Here is a 21,199-nt window from a genome sequence, read left to right on the forward strand (position 1 = left end):
ATGGGCTTAACCAATCGGCAGTTGCCTCATACAACCGGTGGCATTAATTGTTGGTGGAGACACCCGTACTTATAACACCACCGACACTTTATACTTCTTGGTGGAGACTCCCGTCATTAAATCACCGACACTACTTAATAAATAAATATACACGTGTGTATATATATATATATATTCTTGTTTACAACACCGACCGACACTAGCCTGAACATATTTAATATTCTGGATCCTTTGTTATATCATCTTGTGACCACCAACGTCAACTTACTAGAGTCACTACTTTCAAATTACATCCTTAATTAATGGTTAAAAAAACACAAGGCATCCTTTGTGTTTCCTTTTTGTTTCAGTTTTCATCCTTAATTTACCACCAACTTTGTTAGTATTTTAGGTTAATACATGAATTCATGTACAAAACATGTCAGCGTATTATAATCTTTTATCTATTTCTTAATAAATAAAAAAATAAAATTATGTTTCTTTTTTTTAACGATAAGGTTAATTTTGTAAAGAAAAAAATTAGGAAAGTAGAAAAAATAACCGTGTCTTTTAAGTTTCTCTTACTTTTGTGTGTAGAAGAATTCTTCGGGAAACTCTATGTTCCTGAGATTAATAAATAAAGAAAAGAAGAGAAGGTATATTAAGAAGAGAAGAAGAAGAAAAATAAAAATATATTATTTAACTTCGTATTCCATAATTTAAAAAATTGGAAAAAAAAACATTAAAAGAATTTTAAAGGAAATAATTAGGAGTGATTTTACAATCTCTCCAAATCCGTTCATTTTAGAAGGAAAGTTAGGAGGGAAATAAAAAGTTTTCCTTTCCTTTATTTCCATTTCTTTCTATTAAGAAACTCGGGAACAAAACCGCGTGCACTCCTAAACGTAAGTTCGGTTAAAATAACGTAGCAGGAAAGGGAAAATTATTATTAGGTAGAATATCCGCAAATGTGTGCACAGTTGCTATCTACAGAGTTTCAAAATACTAGTGGAATGTGTATATTAACATGAAATTTGTCTCAAAATACAAAAAGAATAGGGAATATTAACTGCATTACTACTCTTTACACCTGTTTGTGATCTCGACCTGCATGCAATGTCACAAAGATAATTAGCAGGCATATCATCATCATCATCGCTGTCAAATGTAATAAACAAAACTTTTTTTTTTCATTTGTTGGTATGTAACGGGTAGCATTTTTGGTGTGGGTCAAAACGGGTCGGTTTATTGTTTAGATAACCATTGCATTATATATGATTAGAGAAACTCTATCAAATAAAAGCTATATGTTTATTAAAACGAAACATGTGTTCTTTGGCCTTTATCTCACTTATCAGTTTGATTCGTTTGACACTCAACTTAACCCGTCTGACTTGTTTTAAAATAATTCAGTAACTAATAACTACCTGGGAGATTTATGTATGTCTTCATGATGGAGAGTTAGAATCGGAATGATGCAGCTCTGAGCTCAGCATGTGATGAAGTAACATATCAACCCTCTGACTGCGCGTCTTTGTTCTGACATGTCACAACATTTATCACAAGATGTAAGCAAATGAGAAATTCAAATGATCATGCAGTTACTTTGTAATACTTACCCCATGTTACGGCGTCCCCTTGCTCCAATTTTCTGGAAATTCATGCACAAAGGAAACATTAAAAACGCATTACTCAAATGACAAATTGGATGGCTTTATACTAACTGCTAGGTGATTTGAAAATCTCAAATTATCGAGGCTTCTTAGCAATTAACATGCTTGTGGTTGTCTTTTACTGAATATAAAATATCATCATCTCAATATACATTGGGGTGTGGTCATTTGACAACCATAATTATGTTCAGAACCGCTTATAAGCGTATGTACATAGTGTCAAAGAAAATGGTGAAACTGAAGAAGAAAAGTATGGTTTATTTCTCCCTCACACTATCTTTGATTTTATCTATTTTTTATTAAAAAAAAAGTATTAACAGTGAACACATGTGCATTTAGCTTATATACACACACGTAGACAAAATGTATCAATACAAAATTTTTCAAAAACAAATCTAAACATATTGAAATCCACGTGAATTCTAATCAACTGATATGATAGATTGTATAGAGACTAAGGCGGTTCTTGTAGTTCTCAACATATTATTGATTGCGAAATGAGCATCTCTGAGAGATGCTCATTTCAATCATGTGCAAACTTGACTAAGTTGTGAAGCCCTAACAGTTAGATTTACATTAATTAAATTAGTTCGTTTTTATGTATTTGCACGAGTCTCAATGGTTCCGCCGACCTGTAACGACCATGAGCTTCAAAACACTAATATCAGCTACTATAACAGATAATGAGTTGTTTACAAACCATTTTAGGTAAACATAGAATTTGATTGAAGTTTACTAACCTTCCCTTCTTCTTCCTCAGGAGATTCAAGTTCTAACTCAGCAAAGAATGCCTCCAATACAAATGCCACAATCTGCAAAAAAAAAAATATTTTAAATACAATTTCATGTAAAAACAAACAAATTCAAGTTAACTCAGTTTTTGCATGTGGTATGTATTTGACAGTTAGATTGAATCAGGGGGACTCACCAAGTTGAGGAGGAACAAAACTGTTATTAGATAGAAGCTGACAAAGTAGGTATAAGTCCAAGAAGTTCTTGTCAATATCACATAATCCTGAAACAGTCCACTGAAAATGTCAAGTGTGATTTTAACTAATAATTTTTCTTTTCTTTAGAACAGATGATACCTGCATCCAGATTTGCCAGTTTCCCATCACAAGCAAATTGAAGAGTGTCACCATACCATTGGGGAAGTCATTAAAATTAAATAACAAGTAACTGATTAATATTAAGTCAAGGAAAATTCAGTGAAAAACTCAACAGCAAGCAAATAAATCATATTCGCTTAATGTGGTTAGTGAACAATGTAAATTGTAGGATACTCGCTATCAGCAAGATCTGTAGCTGGTAAATCTGGATTCCCAGCATTCACTATCCCACCAAAGATCTACCACGCAAAAGGATCATGATTAAGATACATGTAAGTGTAATATTTGATATGTAAAACCAAATATATAAAAGAACTGAAAGTACCTGTACACCCAATGTACAGTAAACACACATGATACAAAAGACGGTACCCAAGTATGGCATCAAACTTGGTATCAGTGTCAAAAATGTTGCAATAAAGGCCCGATACCTTTTAACATGCATCAACAGCCTGATCAATCTTAACATTCTTGCAATAAGAAGATAACGAATCCTGGAAACAGTATTCTCTCTCAGTACCAGAACCTTATCACCATGTCTTATTTAGATCAAATGAAAATGATTACATCCTTACCACTCCCCATTTGAAATAAATGTTAGCCCCGTTGGAGATACAAATGTTGCCGTTTCTCCTATAACTGACAACATCCATGAATAGTAACAAAATGTAAGTAACTGACCATTTAACAAAATATACGTTTAATCATTAAAAGAGGAACAATCACTTATGTTGCTACAAGAAATGTGAAATTTACCTATGACCCATGTGACGATAAAATCAAACTGGTTTTGGCTATCTTTCCAGTAGTTTTCAAATCCATATGTATAAACTTTCAAAGCCATTTCAACAACATAGATCCACCCTGCATGCAAAGAAGTTTTCAAATTGCTACTATATGAACAAGTATATTACTTCAATCTAAAAGATGAACATTTTTGGAGATAAATGTTCCTTACCAAAGATAAACTCTATCTTCTGCCAGAATTTCTGACCAGAGTTGTTTTGTATATCAAGCTGTCAAAGAGATCAAATTAATAAGACAAATTTCAGTAATAGAATAATCTTTCCACGTTGGCAAACTAGTGTTGTTAAAACCAACTATGGTAGAGTTAACATTGAAGACTCATTTTTAAAAGCATTTGTTTCTTAATGATCTATGCCATACCGTTGTTTCAGTAATAACAGCAGCCAGATTCAAGAGGAGAACAAAAGCAACTACATATCCAAACGTTGCGCTTTTTACAAAGTTTTTCAGTGCTTCAGATACTGAAGAATTGTAAAAGACAAACTTTTTTAGCCAAGGTTCCTGCAAAATGAAGGCACAATGTGAGATATTTTGCCTTTTTCTTTGTTTCAAAAAAAGTTGTTCTCATAATTACTAACTTACTGTATCCTCCTTTTGAAATTTCAAGGCAATTGCATTGCAAAGATCATTAAATTCTTCTGCATTAATCTACATGTAAAAGATCAGAATAGACTGAGATACTAGTTAAAAAATAAAGCAAAATGCATGTTTTGCAAGGCCTAGCAACTCTAATGTACATCCAAGTATCCAACAAGCAATAGACGAAATAATACCTTAAAATCGCCACTATCATCCAGTGCACTAAATATCAACTCAAAATCTTCTTTTGATATTTTTGGTAGTGACCTGAATAGAAGGTGATTATTAGTACCCATAACAGGGACCAAAAAAGAAGGGTTGCCCTTGCACGACTCAAAAAAGAGATTGCATCAGGAATATAAATATGATATTCCTGAAGATATTAGAAAGATGGTATATTGAACTTGCAAGATGACAATTCACAAGTCATATTCAAGAAACTGCCAACTGTAAGCAAATCTGTAAAGAGATTGCAAACAACATTTCTACACCTACATTTAAATAAAGCCACAAAGAAATAGCTAATCCTAAAAGACCAGTCATTCATATAACTTCAACAAGTGAATTACCTGTAGCTATTAAGTTCTTCAAACAACTCAATACACTGCTCTTTATCTAGACAGTTAGCACCCTGTTGATTTTGAAAGAAATTCCATAAATAAGGTTAAAATTCAGTTTGGAGAGGATTTGATAACATTAACGACTCATACTCACAGGTTTGAGAATGAGGTTAAAGGCTCTCCCCAATATTTTCGTCCTCATTTCGTCCTTTGAACAAACTTGTTTAACAAGCTGCAGTTAAGAGGGCATGCAAGTTTGTAACATAAACATAGAACTTGGGTATGTGTGTGTCAGTGTCTGTGTCTTTGCCTTAATAAATAGATTGAATATCAAATTACAAGTTAGAGAGATATAAAGGGTTCAAGCAGTGTGTACCTCAGCTTTGAAGCTATCATATACGACAGCAAGAACCAGGTTTGTGACAAAGTAAACACCAAGAAGCACATATAGGACGAAGAAAAGAGAAGACCATCTTGATGATCTAGAAACAATAAAAAAACACATTACTAAAATATTATAAACACAATCTGTTAAACCACAAAGGTTTTGTATATTACTTGTGCACATAAACAGTTACAATTTTGATAGAGTTGTGAGATATAATTTATATTAAGTGACTCACTTGTAGGCAGGAATCCAAACGTCTGGATTGTTGGACGTGGTAAATAGAACAAACATCTGATACAATGTAGCAGGGTAAGAGAAAAAGAGTGTAGTTCCCTGTTGGGTATCTTCAAATATGACATAGGCTAACCAGCTGGAGAAAAGTAGAAACAGAAGCCACAAAGCCTAAATAAAAATTTAACTAAATGTCAGCATCTCAATGCAAGTGAAGAAGTGGAACTCTAAGTGTAATATGATATTCACATACCAACACAGTGAGATATGTGCCAACCATTCCACCCAATACAACAAGGCTGTCCCGTAAGTCCCTGAGTCAAGAATACAAAATATGAAGTTACATTTACTAATTAACTGCATTAATCATTCTAGTCAATGCTTTAAATTAGTATTGTATCATACCTGACATTCAAGATGAAGAAAACCACCCTGATATAAGGTGCAATCCTCAGTGGAAGAGAATAGATGGCCACTGGAGAGAGATAGAGAATGTCTACCACTAAATCAGCAACAAGAATTAATAGTGATATGACCTGAATATATATGTAGCACAAGACATCAACGTTAGTTTGATATAAACAGACTAAGAATTACAAAGCATTGACAGTAACATCTTTTAATTGTTATTATTTATGTTATGTTCTAAATGGAAAACTCACTGACCGACTAATCTACACGTGTATGTAATATATTCATGTGTGTGTGTGCGCGCGCGCACGCGTTTGTTAACAAAGATTGATCCAATATAAGAATGCATTTGGCAATCGCGTACCTTCAGCTTATTAACGTCGTTTTTCCAGAAGAGAGACCCCCCTTCATACAAAATAGGAAATAAAGTATGCACCACAAGAATGATGAGGGTTACACCCTGCATAAGAAAGTAGTTTCATAATCAGATTACCTGCATATACAGTTTTATCATTTTATGTGTGATGGGAGCATAAAAAAGTCACTATCAGGAGGGTATTCCCTTTCTAGTGGTCTTTGTGATATGTCACATAAATGTGCATGTACAACTCAATTTAAACATAGCAAACTCAGCTCCTAGAAGACCATACAGCTTTCTTTCCACTAGAACTAGTTGGTACGTTTAATTTGTGTGTTTCATGGACCTTTACCAAATCATAAATAAACAATACCACAAGCGCTAGGAAGTAGCAGTGACATATAAACATAGACACGCATATAAATACATGTATAAAATATGTATATAGAGAGGGCCAGAGGATCAAATACAAAGTCATTTTTTTCTTAAAGAACGTAAGTAGCAATCTGGACCACTGATCAAATCAACTCAATTGTTAAGATTTATGCAATGGCAATATCATAATCTACGCTTTTTACAAAAAAAGAATTGACTTTGTACTGAAACCACCTCAATGTAGATATCCCTTTCCGTAGGTCATGCATGATTCGAAAAAAAAAATCACGTTTAATTGTTCTGATCAACAATACAAAGCATTGTAGTATAGACTCAGTTAAGTATAAATAATTTGCATCAGCAAAAAGGGTCATGAAATAAATGATAAACATGTAAATAACACAAGGGATACAAACCTCAAAAGCTAGAGATTCTGCATTAGTTAAGTATGGAAGCTCCCCAAGATAATAGTAGTCCCTGTTACTGCAAGAAACCTCAGAAACACTGCTACACCATAATGGTCTCTGTTGCAGAATTTGAAGTAATTATAAATAATCATGATAGAAGAAACAACAACAGAACCTAAGATAAAGACAAATGAAACAGCATTTTAAAAGCAGCCAACAAGCTTGTGACACTGACTTCAAAGAAATTCAAAGCTATCAGCGCAAAAATATTAAGGGTCCATATTATGTCAAAGCGAATGAATGCAAAGTAGAACTTTGCAGCTGTTTCAATGTTTGGTGACCCAAGGATTTCCTCTGGTAGACCAACTCCGTCTTCAGCCTGCAAATAGGAAATTGCTTTTGTTAGCTGACAAGTTGTAGATTTCATCAGCATGTGGCACGTGCTGGGAAAAATTGGTGCCTCTACCATATTGGTATTTATTTGGGCACGAATGTTACATTAACCAATAACTTACTATGTACATGAGCATGCTAACTTAAGTTATTAATAACGATGAGACTAGATTACATACAAAATGGGCCATCAAGCCAAAGAAGAGAAAACCTAATAACAAAACATAAATAAATGACATACGAAAAAGGCATACTCGTCTACATATGAACACAGGTATGGCAACCGAAAGTTAATTTTCCTGTTACTGTTACCGTGCCAATTCCATTGAATATCAGGAGAATACAAACATATAAAATACGAGACACGATATCAACCACTACAACGTCAATGGAATAAAGGTTACAAACCACTAATCTAGCATCAATCCATATCAATAAATTGCATAGTCCTCTAGAGGACATAATAACCTAAAAAAGCTCCCCTGGACTAATAACAATATAATTTCTCAATCTACAAGATCAGAACATACTGTCAACACAATTTACAATTCAATTAACGAGCAAACATATTCACTGTTTCAATCGTTTACGATTGGTGAAGATCGCCATAAATTCCACTCACTTAAGTGCAATATTAACATATAAACTCAACATCCACCTGAAATTCAACCTAATCCATACGCCTACAAAAGTCAAAATCACTTGAAAAGTTGAAATAGATAATTAAACTTCTCAATCTATTATTAGATCACACTCTCACAGAACATATAGTCAAACACCTGATATATTGATATTGAGTCATACACAATTCACAATTCCATCTCTAATTCTAATTCATTTAAAACACTTGAAATAACGATGATCTCAATAATAAATTCAACTCAATTAAGTGCAATAATAACATATAAATTCTCCTAACAATAATAATAGTAATAATAATAATAATAACAATAATTAATAACTTACGAGATCAACGAGAGCTGCGGCTTTCTGATAAGGCGAACCGTAAGCGATGGCATCGGAACGGCGGCTGAAAGGTTTACGGCCGCCTCTACTGGTTTCTCCTCCGAGTAACGGCGAAAGCACAGAATTAGCCATCACCTGATCTGTCGTTGTACCTTCTGGCATATGCCTCTGCTACTTGATGACAATTATCATTTTATTTTAATCAGTGTATGTGGAAAGAGAGAGAGAACGTGACAGTGACAGGTATTATGAGTTAGTTGTATACCAAATATTCAACATTTTTATTCAATATTTTATTAACTTTGTCTTTTTTTTTTTTACTATTTTAAGATTTATTTATTATTTTGTATTTTTTTAATTAAAGGAAGGTATAGGGGAAATAATTTACAGTCTTGGTTTGAAATTAAGGGCTGATTTAACGGGTTTTTTTCATAGAGTGTACACGACATTCTGTTTATAATATTTTTTTATTGAGTGATATTATATTTATTATTCTGTTGAACAATCTACTGAAGATATCATTATCAAAGCTTATTTGAGTAATTAGGAAGAGTGGATAAGATTTCATAAATAGAGATGTACCTTAAATGTCACTTTACGTGTGAGATTATACATGATTGACATATCTCATGTTCATGAGTCATGACATGCATATCATCTAATATCGAAATCCTTATTAGACATTATCGGATTAGGGAACACAACATACTATATCTAGACAAGCCGAAAATATATGATTAACGAATTAAAACCGAACCAGAATAATCGTAGTCGGATAAGAATAAACGTGAGTGTAAAGTGGTAGTTGGATCTCATTCAATGTATCTCTCGTATTGGAAAAATCCTTTGATATGAGAGAATGAGATCTGCATCTAATGTTGTACAGTAATTGTGTCATAAAAAGACTCTAATTATCCTATATATAACGACATATTCTTATCAGACTAAGTAGTTTAACCCCACTTGACAAACACCGCCCGTCAAAAGATTTCCTTGGAGGCATGTCCCGATGTTTCACCATCCATTCTGTCATAATGTAAGTGTGTATATATATATATATATAGTTCAAATAAAAGACAATTGTTTTTATTATTATCATTTAATAATAAAAAAATCATCTTTATTGATGTACGATAGAGAACCGGATGTGAATGTTTTAAAGAACTTACATGGAAGAATAATTTACGGTTATGGTTTGAAATTTGGGGCTTATTTGACTTTTTTTTGTTTATAAAGATCGTACACGACATTCTCTTAATGATTTTTTTATTATTGAATGATATTTACATTGTGTTGAACAATCTAACGAGGATACTAGGCGTATTTGAGTAATCACGAAGATTGGATAAGATTTTCTAGATAGAGCTACATTAAATGGCACTCCACATATGTGACTGAACATGATTGACATATTTCATGTTCATGACATATATATGGACCCCATATATATTGCTTCTTCTATAGTCTTTGAACAATGCCTCATTATTTAATAACATTATTGAAACCTTTAGCAAAGGTGGTGAGTTAGGTATAGTAGCAACTATCAAGAGAGAAACGAACAAATAACGAGAAAAGGTAACACTGACCCATGCCTTCCTTAGCGGTCTACAAGCAAAAACACTAAGGCACAACTAAAGCTAAGACAAACAAAAATATAAGAAAAGCTACGAGCCCACGACAAAATTATCAAGACTCGTGTAGCATATGGCCACCGGTAAGGACTCCCCATTCCTAGGAACTTTCAAGTATTTAATTCTGCACATAGTTTGTAACATCTATTCTTAGAAAAACATTCCCAACTAATATTTACTAATCACAAGTAAAGTGGTTCAATTTAGAATCACAAATGAAGTTAGAGTCGCAAAAATTTAAAACTACTTTTTTATTAAGAAAAATGAAAACTTAATTCAATAGTAAACGCAAAGCTCCAATTATAGAGAGGTCTCGGGTTTTATCACAGGCAATTGTAAGTATATATAAAGTGTGGTTTAAAATGAGTATGATAGATCGCCGTTAAAAAAAACCTGCATAACTCAAAATAAATATATTCAACTTTTACAAGTTTATAATATACAAATAATAAAACTTTACTTACATAACATAAATTAATTTAAGTGCATTTACATAACCTAAATCTATATTAATAGTACAATATTATACTTTACACAATTATGTTCCAATTGGTTATATTAGATCTTCACCTTGTAGGTAAAACATATTTTATCAAAAAATAAACTTGTATCACGATAGTATCAAAATGTTACATAATAAGCTGAAGATCTTATCAAGTAATAGGAGTTCAGGTCTCTTTATTGATATGATTGTGTAAATATAGGATTAGAATAAGGGTATATTAGCTTGCCGGGAAAAAATAAATCTTTTATTAACGAACCATAACAGAAATTAATGTTAACAAAATTAATATATCTTAAATAATTTATTTATAACTAGTTTTTACCCCCCGTATTACGGGATTGTTTTATATTATTCTTTTTAAATATTTATATATTTTATTAGATTTTAATTTTATTTATTGTAAAAAGTTTAATTATATATTTAGGGTTTAATGATAAAAGAGTTTCACAAATAAATGATATGTTATAACCCGATTTAAAAGCTATCTGGGTTTGGCGAGACTCATGACCCGTTTTTTATTATAAAGTTGTTTTCTTAATTATAAATAATATTTTTTTATAAAAAATCGGATATTAAATTTTAGTATATCCTTATTTTATAGGTTTGGTGAGACCCATACATATGAAGTTGGGCAAATGCATGAGAAGTTTCTATTTACAAATAAAGTAATCTAGTGATTTGGAATAATATTGGAATTATAAACTATTCAAATTAATCTTTTATTTTTATTTTCATTTTTTGTCAACTAAAAAGAAATGTGGACAGTAGAGTCACAATCCGTTTACTTTTCTACAAAATGCAAGTCAAATGGATGTCGGCACGAACGTGGCTAACTTAAAATCATTTGAATGTCGGCCACTTAGTTTACTGTGGTGGAGTGGGCCCCTCTTTCACGTGGAAGCCCATTACTTGTTGCAGTCAATGAGTGAGACCAACTATATGAAACAAAATTAATGCCTTTCGGGGAAAAAAAGTTGAAACAAAATTGATATTTTACAAAAAAATCATGGTTTCTTGAATCAATTAAAGCGGATGAATAAAATCAATTTACATATATTTTCCATTTTATTAATTTCTCATAGTTGACACGTTATTGAAAAGGTGCTACAAAAGTTATTTAGACTCAAAACGACAAAACCTATATTTGTGAATAAAATTTTAAACCTCAATCTAATTAACTCCTACTAATAATACTATATAAATGTTTATTATAAGACTCTAACCCTCAACCTTCATATAAAGAAGCACCGTATAGACTTATACCACACAAAGATATCATCTAGCCAACTGCCTTTTGATCTATTTTTGATAATTTATTTCACTATTTTAAGCCTTATTGGACCCAAATCACCCAATAAGCATCCGAGAGCCTATTAAACATTTTTGACAAAAACATAATGCCCAACAACCATTATAAATACACAGATAAATCCCAAAAGAGTTTCAATTTATTTGGGCCCATTTAGTTAAGTTTTTGGTGATTAAACATACAATTGGACATAGCATGCTCAAAAGCATTTCCACTAACTTTTTGGCGAAAACCCAAAGATTCATATGAGTATATATTACAATAGGTAAAGTGACCAAAATGTATTTTTGACTCAATTGAGTCTGAGGCCGCCCTAATAGCCTAACATTTAGTTAATTCATGCATAGGAATGATAATGTAAGCTGAAACATTTTGGAATGGTATGGGGTGAGGTAACCGGGTGTGGGACTAGGTATGGGATTTCCTTAAGAAATTTTTCGCATGTATGGGACGATTATGGGATATAGTGATATATATTTTTCCAACCGGATTACCCGATAACAGATACACGTTTACCCGATTATATATTCGACATGATTTTCATTCCTTTATATATATATATATATAGAATGGTTAAAATAAAAATACATAGTTTTATAGGAAGAGTATGAATGACACAAAATTTAGAGTTAGGAAACTATGTAGTATAAATCCTTAATCACAGGAAACTATTTGGTATTTTAAAACTACCAATCTCAATCACCAGATCATAGATTCAATGGCCTAGATTTATTCTTACTCTTCATAGAAAACTATGTCTTTTTATTATAACTCACCCATATATATATATATACATATATACATACACCCAGGGTTGTAAACGAACCGAACGAACATGAACAAGACCTTGTTCATGTTTGTTTGTTAAAAAAATAATTTGTTCACGAGTTCACAAACATTTACCGAACAAAATTTCATGTTTATGTTCATTCATTAAGAAAATGAACGTGTTTATGAATGGTTCACGAACACAAATAAAAATCGGCAGAGCCTGGAGATTGAGGTCGATGTATTCATCAATGTGAATAATGAGGACGGAGATAGGAAAAATGCAAATACAGGATGAAAATATGGTTTACTATTTATGTTATGGGTAAATTTAAAATGTTTATATAACTTAAATAAATGTACAAAAAGAACTCTCATTAAAAAACATATACAAACAAACATGAACGAACATTCATGAACATATTACCGAACGTTCACGTACATAAATGAATGAACGGGTGCCTTGTTCATGTTCGTTTGCTTAACTAACTGAACGAAACTTCTTATTCACTTTCGTTCATTTATTAAATGAACAAACATAAACGAGCTTCATGTCGAATGATTCACAAACTGTTCACTGAAATTTTGGTTCATTTACAACCCTATATATACGTATACCAATGGATACCCAATAGGCTTGGTTTAGTTATTCATAGTGGGTATTTTAATAAACAAATTGATATACCCGAAACCCGCAGATAAACCCATTGCTCAACACTAGATGAGTTTTAGGTTAAGTATGAGACAAACTTTTATAACCGGGTATGGGTTGTAGTTACGTAAACATGCCCCAAGCTCAATCACACCTATTTTGTCACACTGAGTTTTACAACATCGATATGCAATCGAACTTTAAATGATGTTTTACATACTCAATCCTTCATGGGCTTAATGGGCCCGATAGCCACCCTTAATACTATTTTGGGCCTAAGCATGTTATATGTTTGTTCAATGTGACTTGTGTGTTGTAGTGACTTAGTATTAGGTAATGTGATAACTTGCTCATAGGTTGACATGCATCATTAGGATTAGTTTTAACTTGTGTTTCAATAAAGATCTCTCGTTTAGAAATTTTGGTGTTTAGTTAGGCTAACACTAGAGTTAGTACCAACTAACGTTATAGACTTTAAATACCTAGTTGAGATCAGTGTTGTAAAAATCGCTAGTCAGCCGATGGGGTGGGGACTAGTGATTAATCGGGATTAGTCGAGATTAATCGGATCAGACTTTAATGTGTAATTTTCAGTTTTATATATACATGCACACATTTTTATATGTAGTTTTCAGTTTTATACATACACAAACATATTTTGGTTGGAATTTCGCTTAAAACCAGGGGTTTTTGCTGAAATCTCTCGAGGAAAACAACCAATTTTGGTCGGAATAACACCGGAAACCGTCAATTTTGGCCTTATTTGACAATTGACCGATTAATTGGCCGACTAGCCCGAAATTAATTAGTGAAGTGGGGACTAGCGATTAATCGGTGACTAGTCGGGATTTTTGCAACACTTGTTGAGACATCGATGGTGCCTAAGTATGGCACCGATAACAAACCAAACCCCGAATATTGCATATTCTGATATGTGTTGAACGGTAAGGTTGAATGATGAAGGTAAAGTTGAGTTGACACTGAGATGACGCAAACGTGACAAATGATATGAATGACTCATATCCTTTAAGTTTGTTATTTTCCAATTAAAACGAGATTCTCATACCACCTAATCATCCACGTCCGCTTTCAAAACTAACCAAATGTATATTACACGGAGTGGAAGCTGCCGAAGCCGAATGAATACCTCACAATCGGGTAGTAGAAACCAACCAAGTGTGCGCAGGAGGCCGAGAACCCGATAAAACCGAATGGCCTAAACCGAGGGTGCCCCAGATATCAAGAAAGCAAAGCCCCTCCTGAAAATAATAAGCAGTCGAATTGAAAGTATGTCATTAAGCAGTTTCAAGGAGATTCTGAAGCCATGTTCTTACCGATCACAATCAGAATCACAACCTTCGACTTCATGCTACTCACAAACTTCTTTAAGTAATACTCTAAACAACCCTAGAAAGCCTCCCAAGTCTTCGTTGTCTCAGCAACTATTACGCCTGGAAGATGATTACAATTCTTTGCTTCCTTCAAAAGAAATTAATATTCAACGGAATCATCGCCCGGACGTTATCGTCCAACGAGAATTCGATGATGATGATGTTCAATTAAAAGAAGAAGAAGAAGAAGATGATGATATCGGACGTAGGTTCGAAACATTTGATCCAACCGGACCTTATGAACCGTTGGTTCTTTCAACATCCCCTTCAGTGCAGGTCAATTATGCCCTAATTTTAGATTATTTTAAATCTAAATAATTATCATTAACCAGAATAATATTTAAAAATTGGTTATGGTGAATTTAAGCTGCAATGATCACTTTGTATTGTGTGTATATTCAAATACCCTGTTATTGTTACTTATGGAATTTATTTATTTTTTGGTGAATGATTCAACTTTCTCGTATTGAAATGGAAAAATAAACTTATGATATGACCTAACTATATCAGTAACCATAGTGGAGTCATTTTATTGTTTTTTTTACACCACTATGTGTTCAGTTTGTATACCTTACGTAAATCTAACGGATGCTATGGTAAACGTAAATTGTGAGCGGGCTTGGTTCACTCCATTTCCACCTGACAGAAGCTAGGGATTCATATTTGTTATAGTCAAATAAAATTGGGACCGTGTACACTTATTTATCTTAATCGTTTTGGGACGGGATCCTTTACCAGATCTTTGAGATAATTTTGGATTGGCTTTGGTTCACTTACAAAGCATCGCTAAAGGAAATATATATGCGCAGACACACACACATTTGCGTGAGTCAGTCCGTCCGTCTGTTCGTCATTTGGCCTTAACTTTCAATTTTGATATTTCTCCAAGTAGATATCATTTAATTGTCTGTAGATGATTTTTCATCTAACAACACGCTCATTGCAGGTACCTGCCTCCATAAATTGCAGGCTGTTAGAACATCAAAGAGAAGGAGTGAAGTTTCTGTACAATTTGTACAAGAAAAACTGTGGGGGCATTCTTGGAGATGACATGTCAGTGCTTCTTTATTTACCTAAAGTTTTCATTAAATCTTCCATGCTCTCTTTAAGTGTGTTTCCTTGAAACTACACGTGTCTTTTATTTTCAACTTGCAACACCAATCAAGTGATCAAACGAACATGCATAATTAATACATTTTTAAAAGAAAGTGTAAATATGATTTCTTTGATCAGGGGACTAGGAAAGACTATTCAAGCAATTGCATTTCTTTCTGCTGTTTATGAAAAAGATGGAGACATGACAAGTCCTCCAAATCGGAGAGAAGACAGCAAAGGGCCTGTGTTAATAATATGCCCGTCATCTGTAATTCAAAACTGGGAGTCTGAGTTCTCTAAATGGTCAACATTCAACGTTGCTATTTACCATGGCACGAACCGCGATACAATTATTGAAAAAATTGAATCTCATGGAATTGAAATAGTTATAACCAGTTTTGACACATACAGAGTTAATGAAAAGAATCTGTCACAACTGATTAATTGGGAGATTGTGATCGTTGACGAGGCTCACCGTTTAAAAAACGCAAAATCAAAACTTTATGAAGCTTGTTTAAGCATCAAAACTCGGAATCGGTATGGTCTAACCGGCACCATAATGCAAAACAAAATAATGGAATTATTCAACCTGTTTGACTGGGTTGTACCTGGAGGGTTAGGGAGCCGTGAACATTTTAGAGATTACTATGAAGAGCCGTTAAAACACGGGCAGAGATCGAGTGCACCTGAAAGATATGTTGAGATTGCTCAAAAGAGGAAGCAGCATTTGGTGTCGGTTTTGCATAAGTATTTGTTAAGGAGAACGAAAGAGGAGACAATTGGGCATCTTATGATGGGTAAGGAAGACAATGTTGTGTTTTGTGCAATGAGTGAGGTACAAAAGAGGGTTTATAGGCGGATGCTAGAAATACCAGACATTCAGTGTCTTATTAATAAGGATGTTCCGTGTAGTTGTGGAAATCCTTTAAAGCAAGTTGAATGTTGTAAAAGAACAGTTCCAGATGGTGTTATTTGGCCTTATCTTCATAAAGATAATCCAGATGGTTGTGATTCTTGTCCCTTTTGTCTTGTTCTTCCTTGCCTCACAAAGCTCCAGCAGGTTTCTTTCTTATTTATACTTAATTTTATTAAGGATTAGCTTCATATGTACCCTTACAAACTTGAAAATTTTCATATATACCCAACCAAAACTAAAAATATTAGATATTCATGTGCCCAATTTTAATGAGTTTATACTTAATGATCATTCTACCCCTTTTTTTGTAATTGTTTGAAGTTTAAACCCTATTTTTATTTGAATTTTGATTGATGTTGACGATAAGCAAGCGAATCAAACAATCAAATCTGTATGTGTGAATCAGATAATTAAACTTGAATCAGATAATCAAAAAGGTATAATCGCATGATAAAAAAAAGTTTGAAGTTAAATATGAGTAGACAAACCCAAATCAAAATGGGTAAACACAAAATTTGAAGTAAAATGGGTTTATAATATTTGAAAGTTTTAGAAAAGTAAGAGTAAGATGGTCATTTATTAAATTGTTTTTATTGAATTGGGTATATATGATATATGATACTTTTAATTTTGCATGAATAGGTATGGTATTTTCCAAGTTTGTAGGGGCATTATGAAATTGTCCCTATTATTAATTTAAGCATATATTTACACACGCGTTGCCTTGAATTGTTGAAATATTGTGTTAGATAAGCAATCATTTGGAGTTGATAAAACCAAATTCAAAAGATGAGGCAGATAAACAGAAGAAAGACATGGCTTTTGCATCACAAGTGTTTGGTAGTGATATTGATGTGGTGGGAGGGTATGCACAAAACGAGAGTTTTATGGGTCTGAGTGATGTTGAGCATTGTGGGAAGATGAAAGCTTTGGAAAAGCTGATGTCTTCTTGGATTTTACATGGCGACAAGATTCTTCTCTTTAGTTACTCTGTCAGGTAATTTTTGTAAGGGGAAAGAGAAGGGTGCAATGGGTAAATATCGTATGTACCATTTTCAAATTTATGACATTTATAGCCTAACCATTTAAACTTGCATAAAGATATGACAGTTTTGTGTGTAAGGAGAAAGAGAAGGGTATAATGGTCAAGTTATTAATTGTATTTAATAAAATTGGCAAACATGAATTTGTAAGTAATTGAATTGTTACGTGTGATATTAATTTTTTTATTAGGTAAATATGATAGTTTGCAAAATTCAAAGTGTATATATGAAATCTCCCCGAGATCAAAATGATTATGATCTGAAGTTTTATATGAAGCATTACAGGTCATGTGACTTTGAAAACATTTGACATTGTTGTAGGATGCTGGATATACTGGAGAAGTTATTAATACGAAAAGGATACAGTTTTTCAAGACTTGACGGGTCTACTCCAACTGCCATGCGTCAATCTCTTGTTGACGACTTCAATTCAAGTCCAAGCAAACAGGTAAACGGAAAAATATGATTACCAAAACTACTTTATTGCAAAAAGCAATCTAAATTCCCCCACGAAAAGAGGGTTTTTTGTACACTGGAATACGCTTTGGCATCTATAGCAACAAATGGAGATCCAACAGCATATGTGTTCTGATTTCAGGTTTTTCTTATATCGACACGTGCTGGGGGGCTGGGACTGAATCTTGTGAGCGCCAATCGTGTAGTAATATTTGACCCAAATTGGAATCCGGCTCATGATTTGCAAGCACAGGACAGGTCGTTTAGATTTGGACAGAAGCGACATGTTGTGGTTTTCCGGCTTTTAGCAGCTGGTTCTCTTGAAGAACTTGTTTACACTCGCCAGGTTTACAAACAGCAGCTCTCAAATATTGCTGTTTCTGGAAAACTGGAAAAACGTTATTTTGAAGGTGTCCAGGTATATCATTATAATCCTATTCTCATGTATGATATTAGGCAACTTGTATATTAACACTATTTTGATCCAGGATTGCAAGGAGTTCCAGGGGGAGCTTTTTGGGATCAGCAACTTGTTTCGTGATCTGTCTGATAAGCTTTTCACCAGTGAGATCATTCAGTCACATGACAAGCAAGGAACAGCACATAATGACCATGAACATGAGAATGAGAATGAGAATGAGCAAGAAGGTGAAAAACACATTTTGTCTGACTTTGGGATGTGCTTTCTACCACCACAAGCAAGGGACAACAGCGAGCTTTTTAATAATAAAAGAATTGCCCCGGTCAGCAAAGAGTTGGGTGAGATTTTTTTTTTTTTTTTTGCTTTTACAAAATTCACCAATCATTCTACTTGGCACATAGTTCAATATATTTTCACTCTTAGAATACCTTTATAAGGGCAAAATACAAGAATCTATCCACCAAATCACTTCTATCAACAAAGGCTAAATGGGCTGGCTGGGTGGCCCTGAGTTTAATCACGACTCTCTGTTTCCAAAACTTTATATATCTTTGTTATAAACTTATAAAATGTAGTATGAAATATGCTCATGCAAATTATTTACAGCATTATATGCATTAATAGAAACTTTAGATGCCAATGATTCACTCACTATTTCTCATATTGGGTTATAAGTGAAGTTTTAAACATAAGAATTCATACTCAATAATCTATAAAATAAGCCATACATATACTGCTATTTATATGATTTTTTTTTTAAAATTTTGTGAGGAAGGCAATCTCAAAAGGGTCAATGTATTTGTATTTAATCAAAGACTTATTAGTTTGTACAAATATTCCCTTTCTTGGCCCCGGCTTCAAAACGTTGCAAGAACACCCTAATGATTAGATATAATCTTACTTTTCTGGTATAATTTTCAGGTATTGTTTATGCTCACCGTAATGAAGATATAATAAGCCATAAACATGGGTGTGACGTTGACATGATGCAAGAGGTTCCAACGCAAATACATTCATCTTTGCCCACACACATGGCAAAGAAGAAATATGGTGAGAAGGCAAATGCTTCTTTGAGGAGAGCACATAAAATAAAGCAGTTCAGGCGCCTTGCCACTTTTATGGGCATGCAAGTTGTTGAGTTTAGTAAGTGGTTTTTATCTGCAAGTTTGGTTGAGAGAGAACAAGCATTGAAAAAATACAAAAGACGAAGGGACCGAACATAAATATATGACATCATGGTATGTTAATGGTCTTGTTGATTTGCTGTTCCAATAGAAAGTACCATTGGTCTAGTTTTACCTTTATTTTCTGTAGGCTTGTAGGTTTATTGAGTTTGGCTGTGAATCTTAGCGTATTCAAGTAAATGTTAGGTCTGTTACACCGGCGTCGGCTCATTTAATCAAATTGGCACTAATGTATGACCTTGTTCTTAAAAAGACCTTTGGATGCCCAGGGAAACACATCAGGGTGTGTGATTCGCAGCAATCACCTGATGCGGTGGTGTGGCGACGACTGTGTCCTAAGGTTTTAGAATTTATTCCTATCAAGTACCTATACCATCTCTTAGACAAAGGAGATGCATCTTACAACCGATATAGACTTTGGGAGTTGGGACAGTAAATAGTTCATAGGTACTGCATGAATATTGGGCGCCTCCTGTAGCATTTCACGCCTTGGCTTTAGGACCTTAACACCTTTAGACGTGCCATGCATTTTGGGTACGAAGCACAACTTGTTAACCTGAGCAAAAAGTTTTTGGTCTATTCTCTCTTTCTATAGATTAATCGGTCTTTGTATTGAACCTAATCTCTAGAAACGAAACGTTGTTTGATTTGTCGATTTGTGAACACCAGAAAACTTTGGTGCAATGTTCTTGATGTTAATGTCACAAAACCCAGAAACCAATAAAAGGAGGCGGCATACTTACAATGAAGATGGATCTAATTTGGGTCATGGGTATGGTGCCCCCTCTACCCAAAATCTTAATCTATTGAAATATATATTTGGCTGATTGATTTTACATTCAAACTGGAGCTCCATTGATCCATTCAGTCTCATGAATCAAATATGGGTAAGAATAATTACAGGCTTTAATAAATATAATTTATTCTGCAGACTCCATTTGGGGTTAGGTTTATAAGATAGAGCTGAACACATGGGTGATTCTGTGTCACTTGATCAAGTTAGGTCATAATTTTGATCTAAGAGGGTTCAGGTCATTTTCGGGTCCAACTATGAATACATTTAGATAAACATATCGTAATCGGGTTCACGAATTAACTTGTTTATTCTTATAAATTTTAAAAAAATATATGTTTTATTTTTATGCCACAGTTCAAAAATAAATAAAATGAACAACTTTTATAGCTAAATATATTTTACTAATATTTGTATTTTTGTTGTAATTTGTAATTATAGAGTATTGAAAAACAAAGTCAAATAATTTTTCTATGTTAAACTAGTCGCGTTCATATCAAAATGTAAAAACCCGTGACATGTTTAGGTTATATACTTATATACACGTATAATACAACTTTTATATTCATGTAGGATTTGTCCAACTAACCTTCGAAGATGGACCATTTAACATTCAATTTCAAATTGTGTTTTGAAGTAGGAAATCACTTGTTGGGTTATCTATAAAACTTATGACAATACCTATACTATGGTCATGTTTCATTCACATTACTAATGCATGAATATTACGTTGTGTATGATACCACTCGAGACAGAATTGTACTAGGTTTTTATACTTGCAAGTGATTCCTTTTCATCA

General features: G+C 33.4%; 2 protein-coding genes across 2 annotated transcripts; one reads left to right on the forward strand and one right to left on the reverse strand.

Moving 5' to 3' along the window:
- Nucleotides 1–985: 985 nt before the first annotated feature.
- LOC143634742 (two pore calcium channel protein 1A-like) lies at nucleotides 986–8,494 on the reverse strand. Its single transcript, XM_077102749.1, has 24 exons — nucleotides 8,237–8,494; nucleotides 7,113–7,256; nucleotides 6,887–6,994; nucleotides 6,102–6,197; nucleotides 5,732–5,862; nucleotides 5,580–5,640; nucleotides 5,331–5,497; nucleotides 5,084–5,189; nucleotides 4,862–4,939; nucleotides 4,717–4,778; nucleotides 4,342–4,414; nucleotides 4,151–4,216; nucleotides 3,929–4,069; nucleotides 3,720–3,777; nucleotides 3,518–3,625; nucleotides 3,337–3,400; nucleotides 3,087–3,255; nucleotides 2,936–3,000; nucleotides 2,741–2,831; nucleotides 2,581–2,667; nucleotides 2,393–2,464; nucleotides 1,599–1,630; nucleotides 1,407–1,518; nucleotides 986–1,086 (listed from the first exon to the last, which is right to left on the reverse strand). The coding sequence occupies exons 1-23, from the start codon at nucleotides 8,396–8,398 to the stop codon at nucleotides 1,428–1,430; spliced, it is 2,232 nt and encodes a 743-aa protein (XP_076958864.1). The 5' UTR covers nucleotides 8,399–8,494; the 3' UTR covers nucleotides 986–1,086; nucleotides 1,407–1,427.
- Nucleotides 8,495–14,356: 5,862 nt separating this feature from the next.
- Nucleotides 14,357–19,929, forward strand: LOC143634750 (switch 2-like). The gene is made up of 8 exons (XM_077102754.1): nucleotides 14,357–14,768; nucleotides 15,439–15,545; nucleotides 15,726–16,647; nucleotides 17,253–17,500; nucleotides 17,868–17,994; nucleotides 18,145–18,420; nucleotides 18,491–18,761; nucleotides 19,345–19,929. The coding sequence occupies exons 1-8, from the start codon at nucleotides 14,391–14,393 to the stop codon at nucleotides 19,644–19,646; spliced, it is 2,631 nt and encodes an 876-aa protein (XP_076958869.1). The 5' UTR covers nucleotides 14,357–14,390; the 3' UTR covers nucleotides 19,647–19,929.
- Nucleotides 19,930–21,199: the final 1,270 nt, after the last annotated feature.

This window comes from Bidens hawaiensis, unplaced genomic scaffold (genome assembly GCF_021521415.1).
Source record: "Bidens hawaiensis isolate Kalapana, Puna unplaced genomic scaffold, B.hawaiensis_p1.1 tig00000512_1, whole genome shotgun sequence".
Classification (NCBI taxonomy): Eukaryota; Viridiplantae; Streptophyta; class Magnoliopsida; order Asterales; family Asteraceae; genus Bidens; species Bidens hawaiensis.

Coding starts and splice junctions, on each gene's coding strand:
- LOC143634742 (XM_077102749.1), bottom strand. CDS start 8,398: ATGCCAGAAGGTACAACGACAGATCAGGTGATGGCTAATTCTGTGCTT. Junction 7,257..8,236: donor CCGCAGCTCTCGTTGATCTC/GTAAGTTATTAA, acceptor TCCTATTTGCAG/GCTGAAGACGGAGTTGGTCT. Junction 5,190..5,330: donor GTTTGGATTCCTGCCTACAA/GTGAGTCACTTA, acceptor TATTGTTTCTAG/ATCATCAAGATGGTCTTCTC.
- LOC143634750 (XM_077102754.1), top strand. CDS start 14,391: ATGTCATTAAGCAGTTTCAAGGAGATTCTGAAGCCATGTTCTTACCGA. Junction 14,769..15,438: donor CAACATCCCCTTCAGTGCAG/GTCAATTATGCC, acceptor CGCTCATTGCAG/GTACCTGCCTCCATAAATTG. Junction 16,648..17,252: donor GCCTCACAAAGCTCCAGCAG/GTTTCTTTCTTA, acceptor ATATTGTGTTAG/ATAAGCAATCATTTGGAGTT.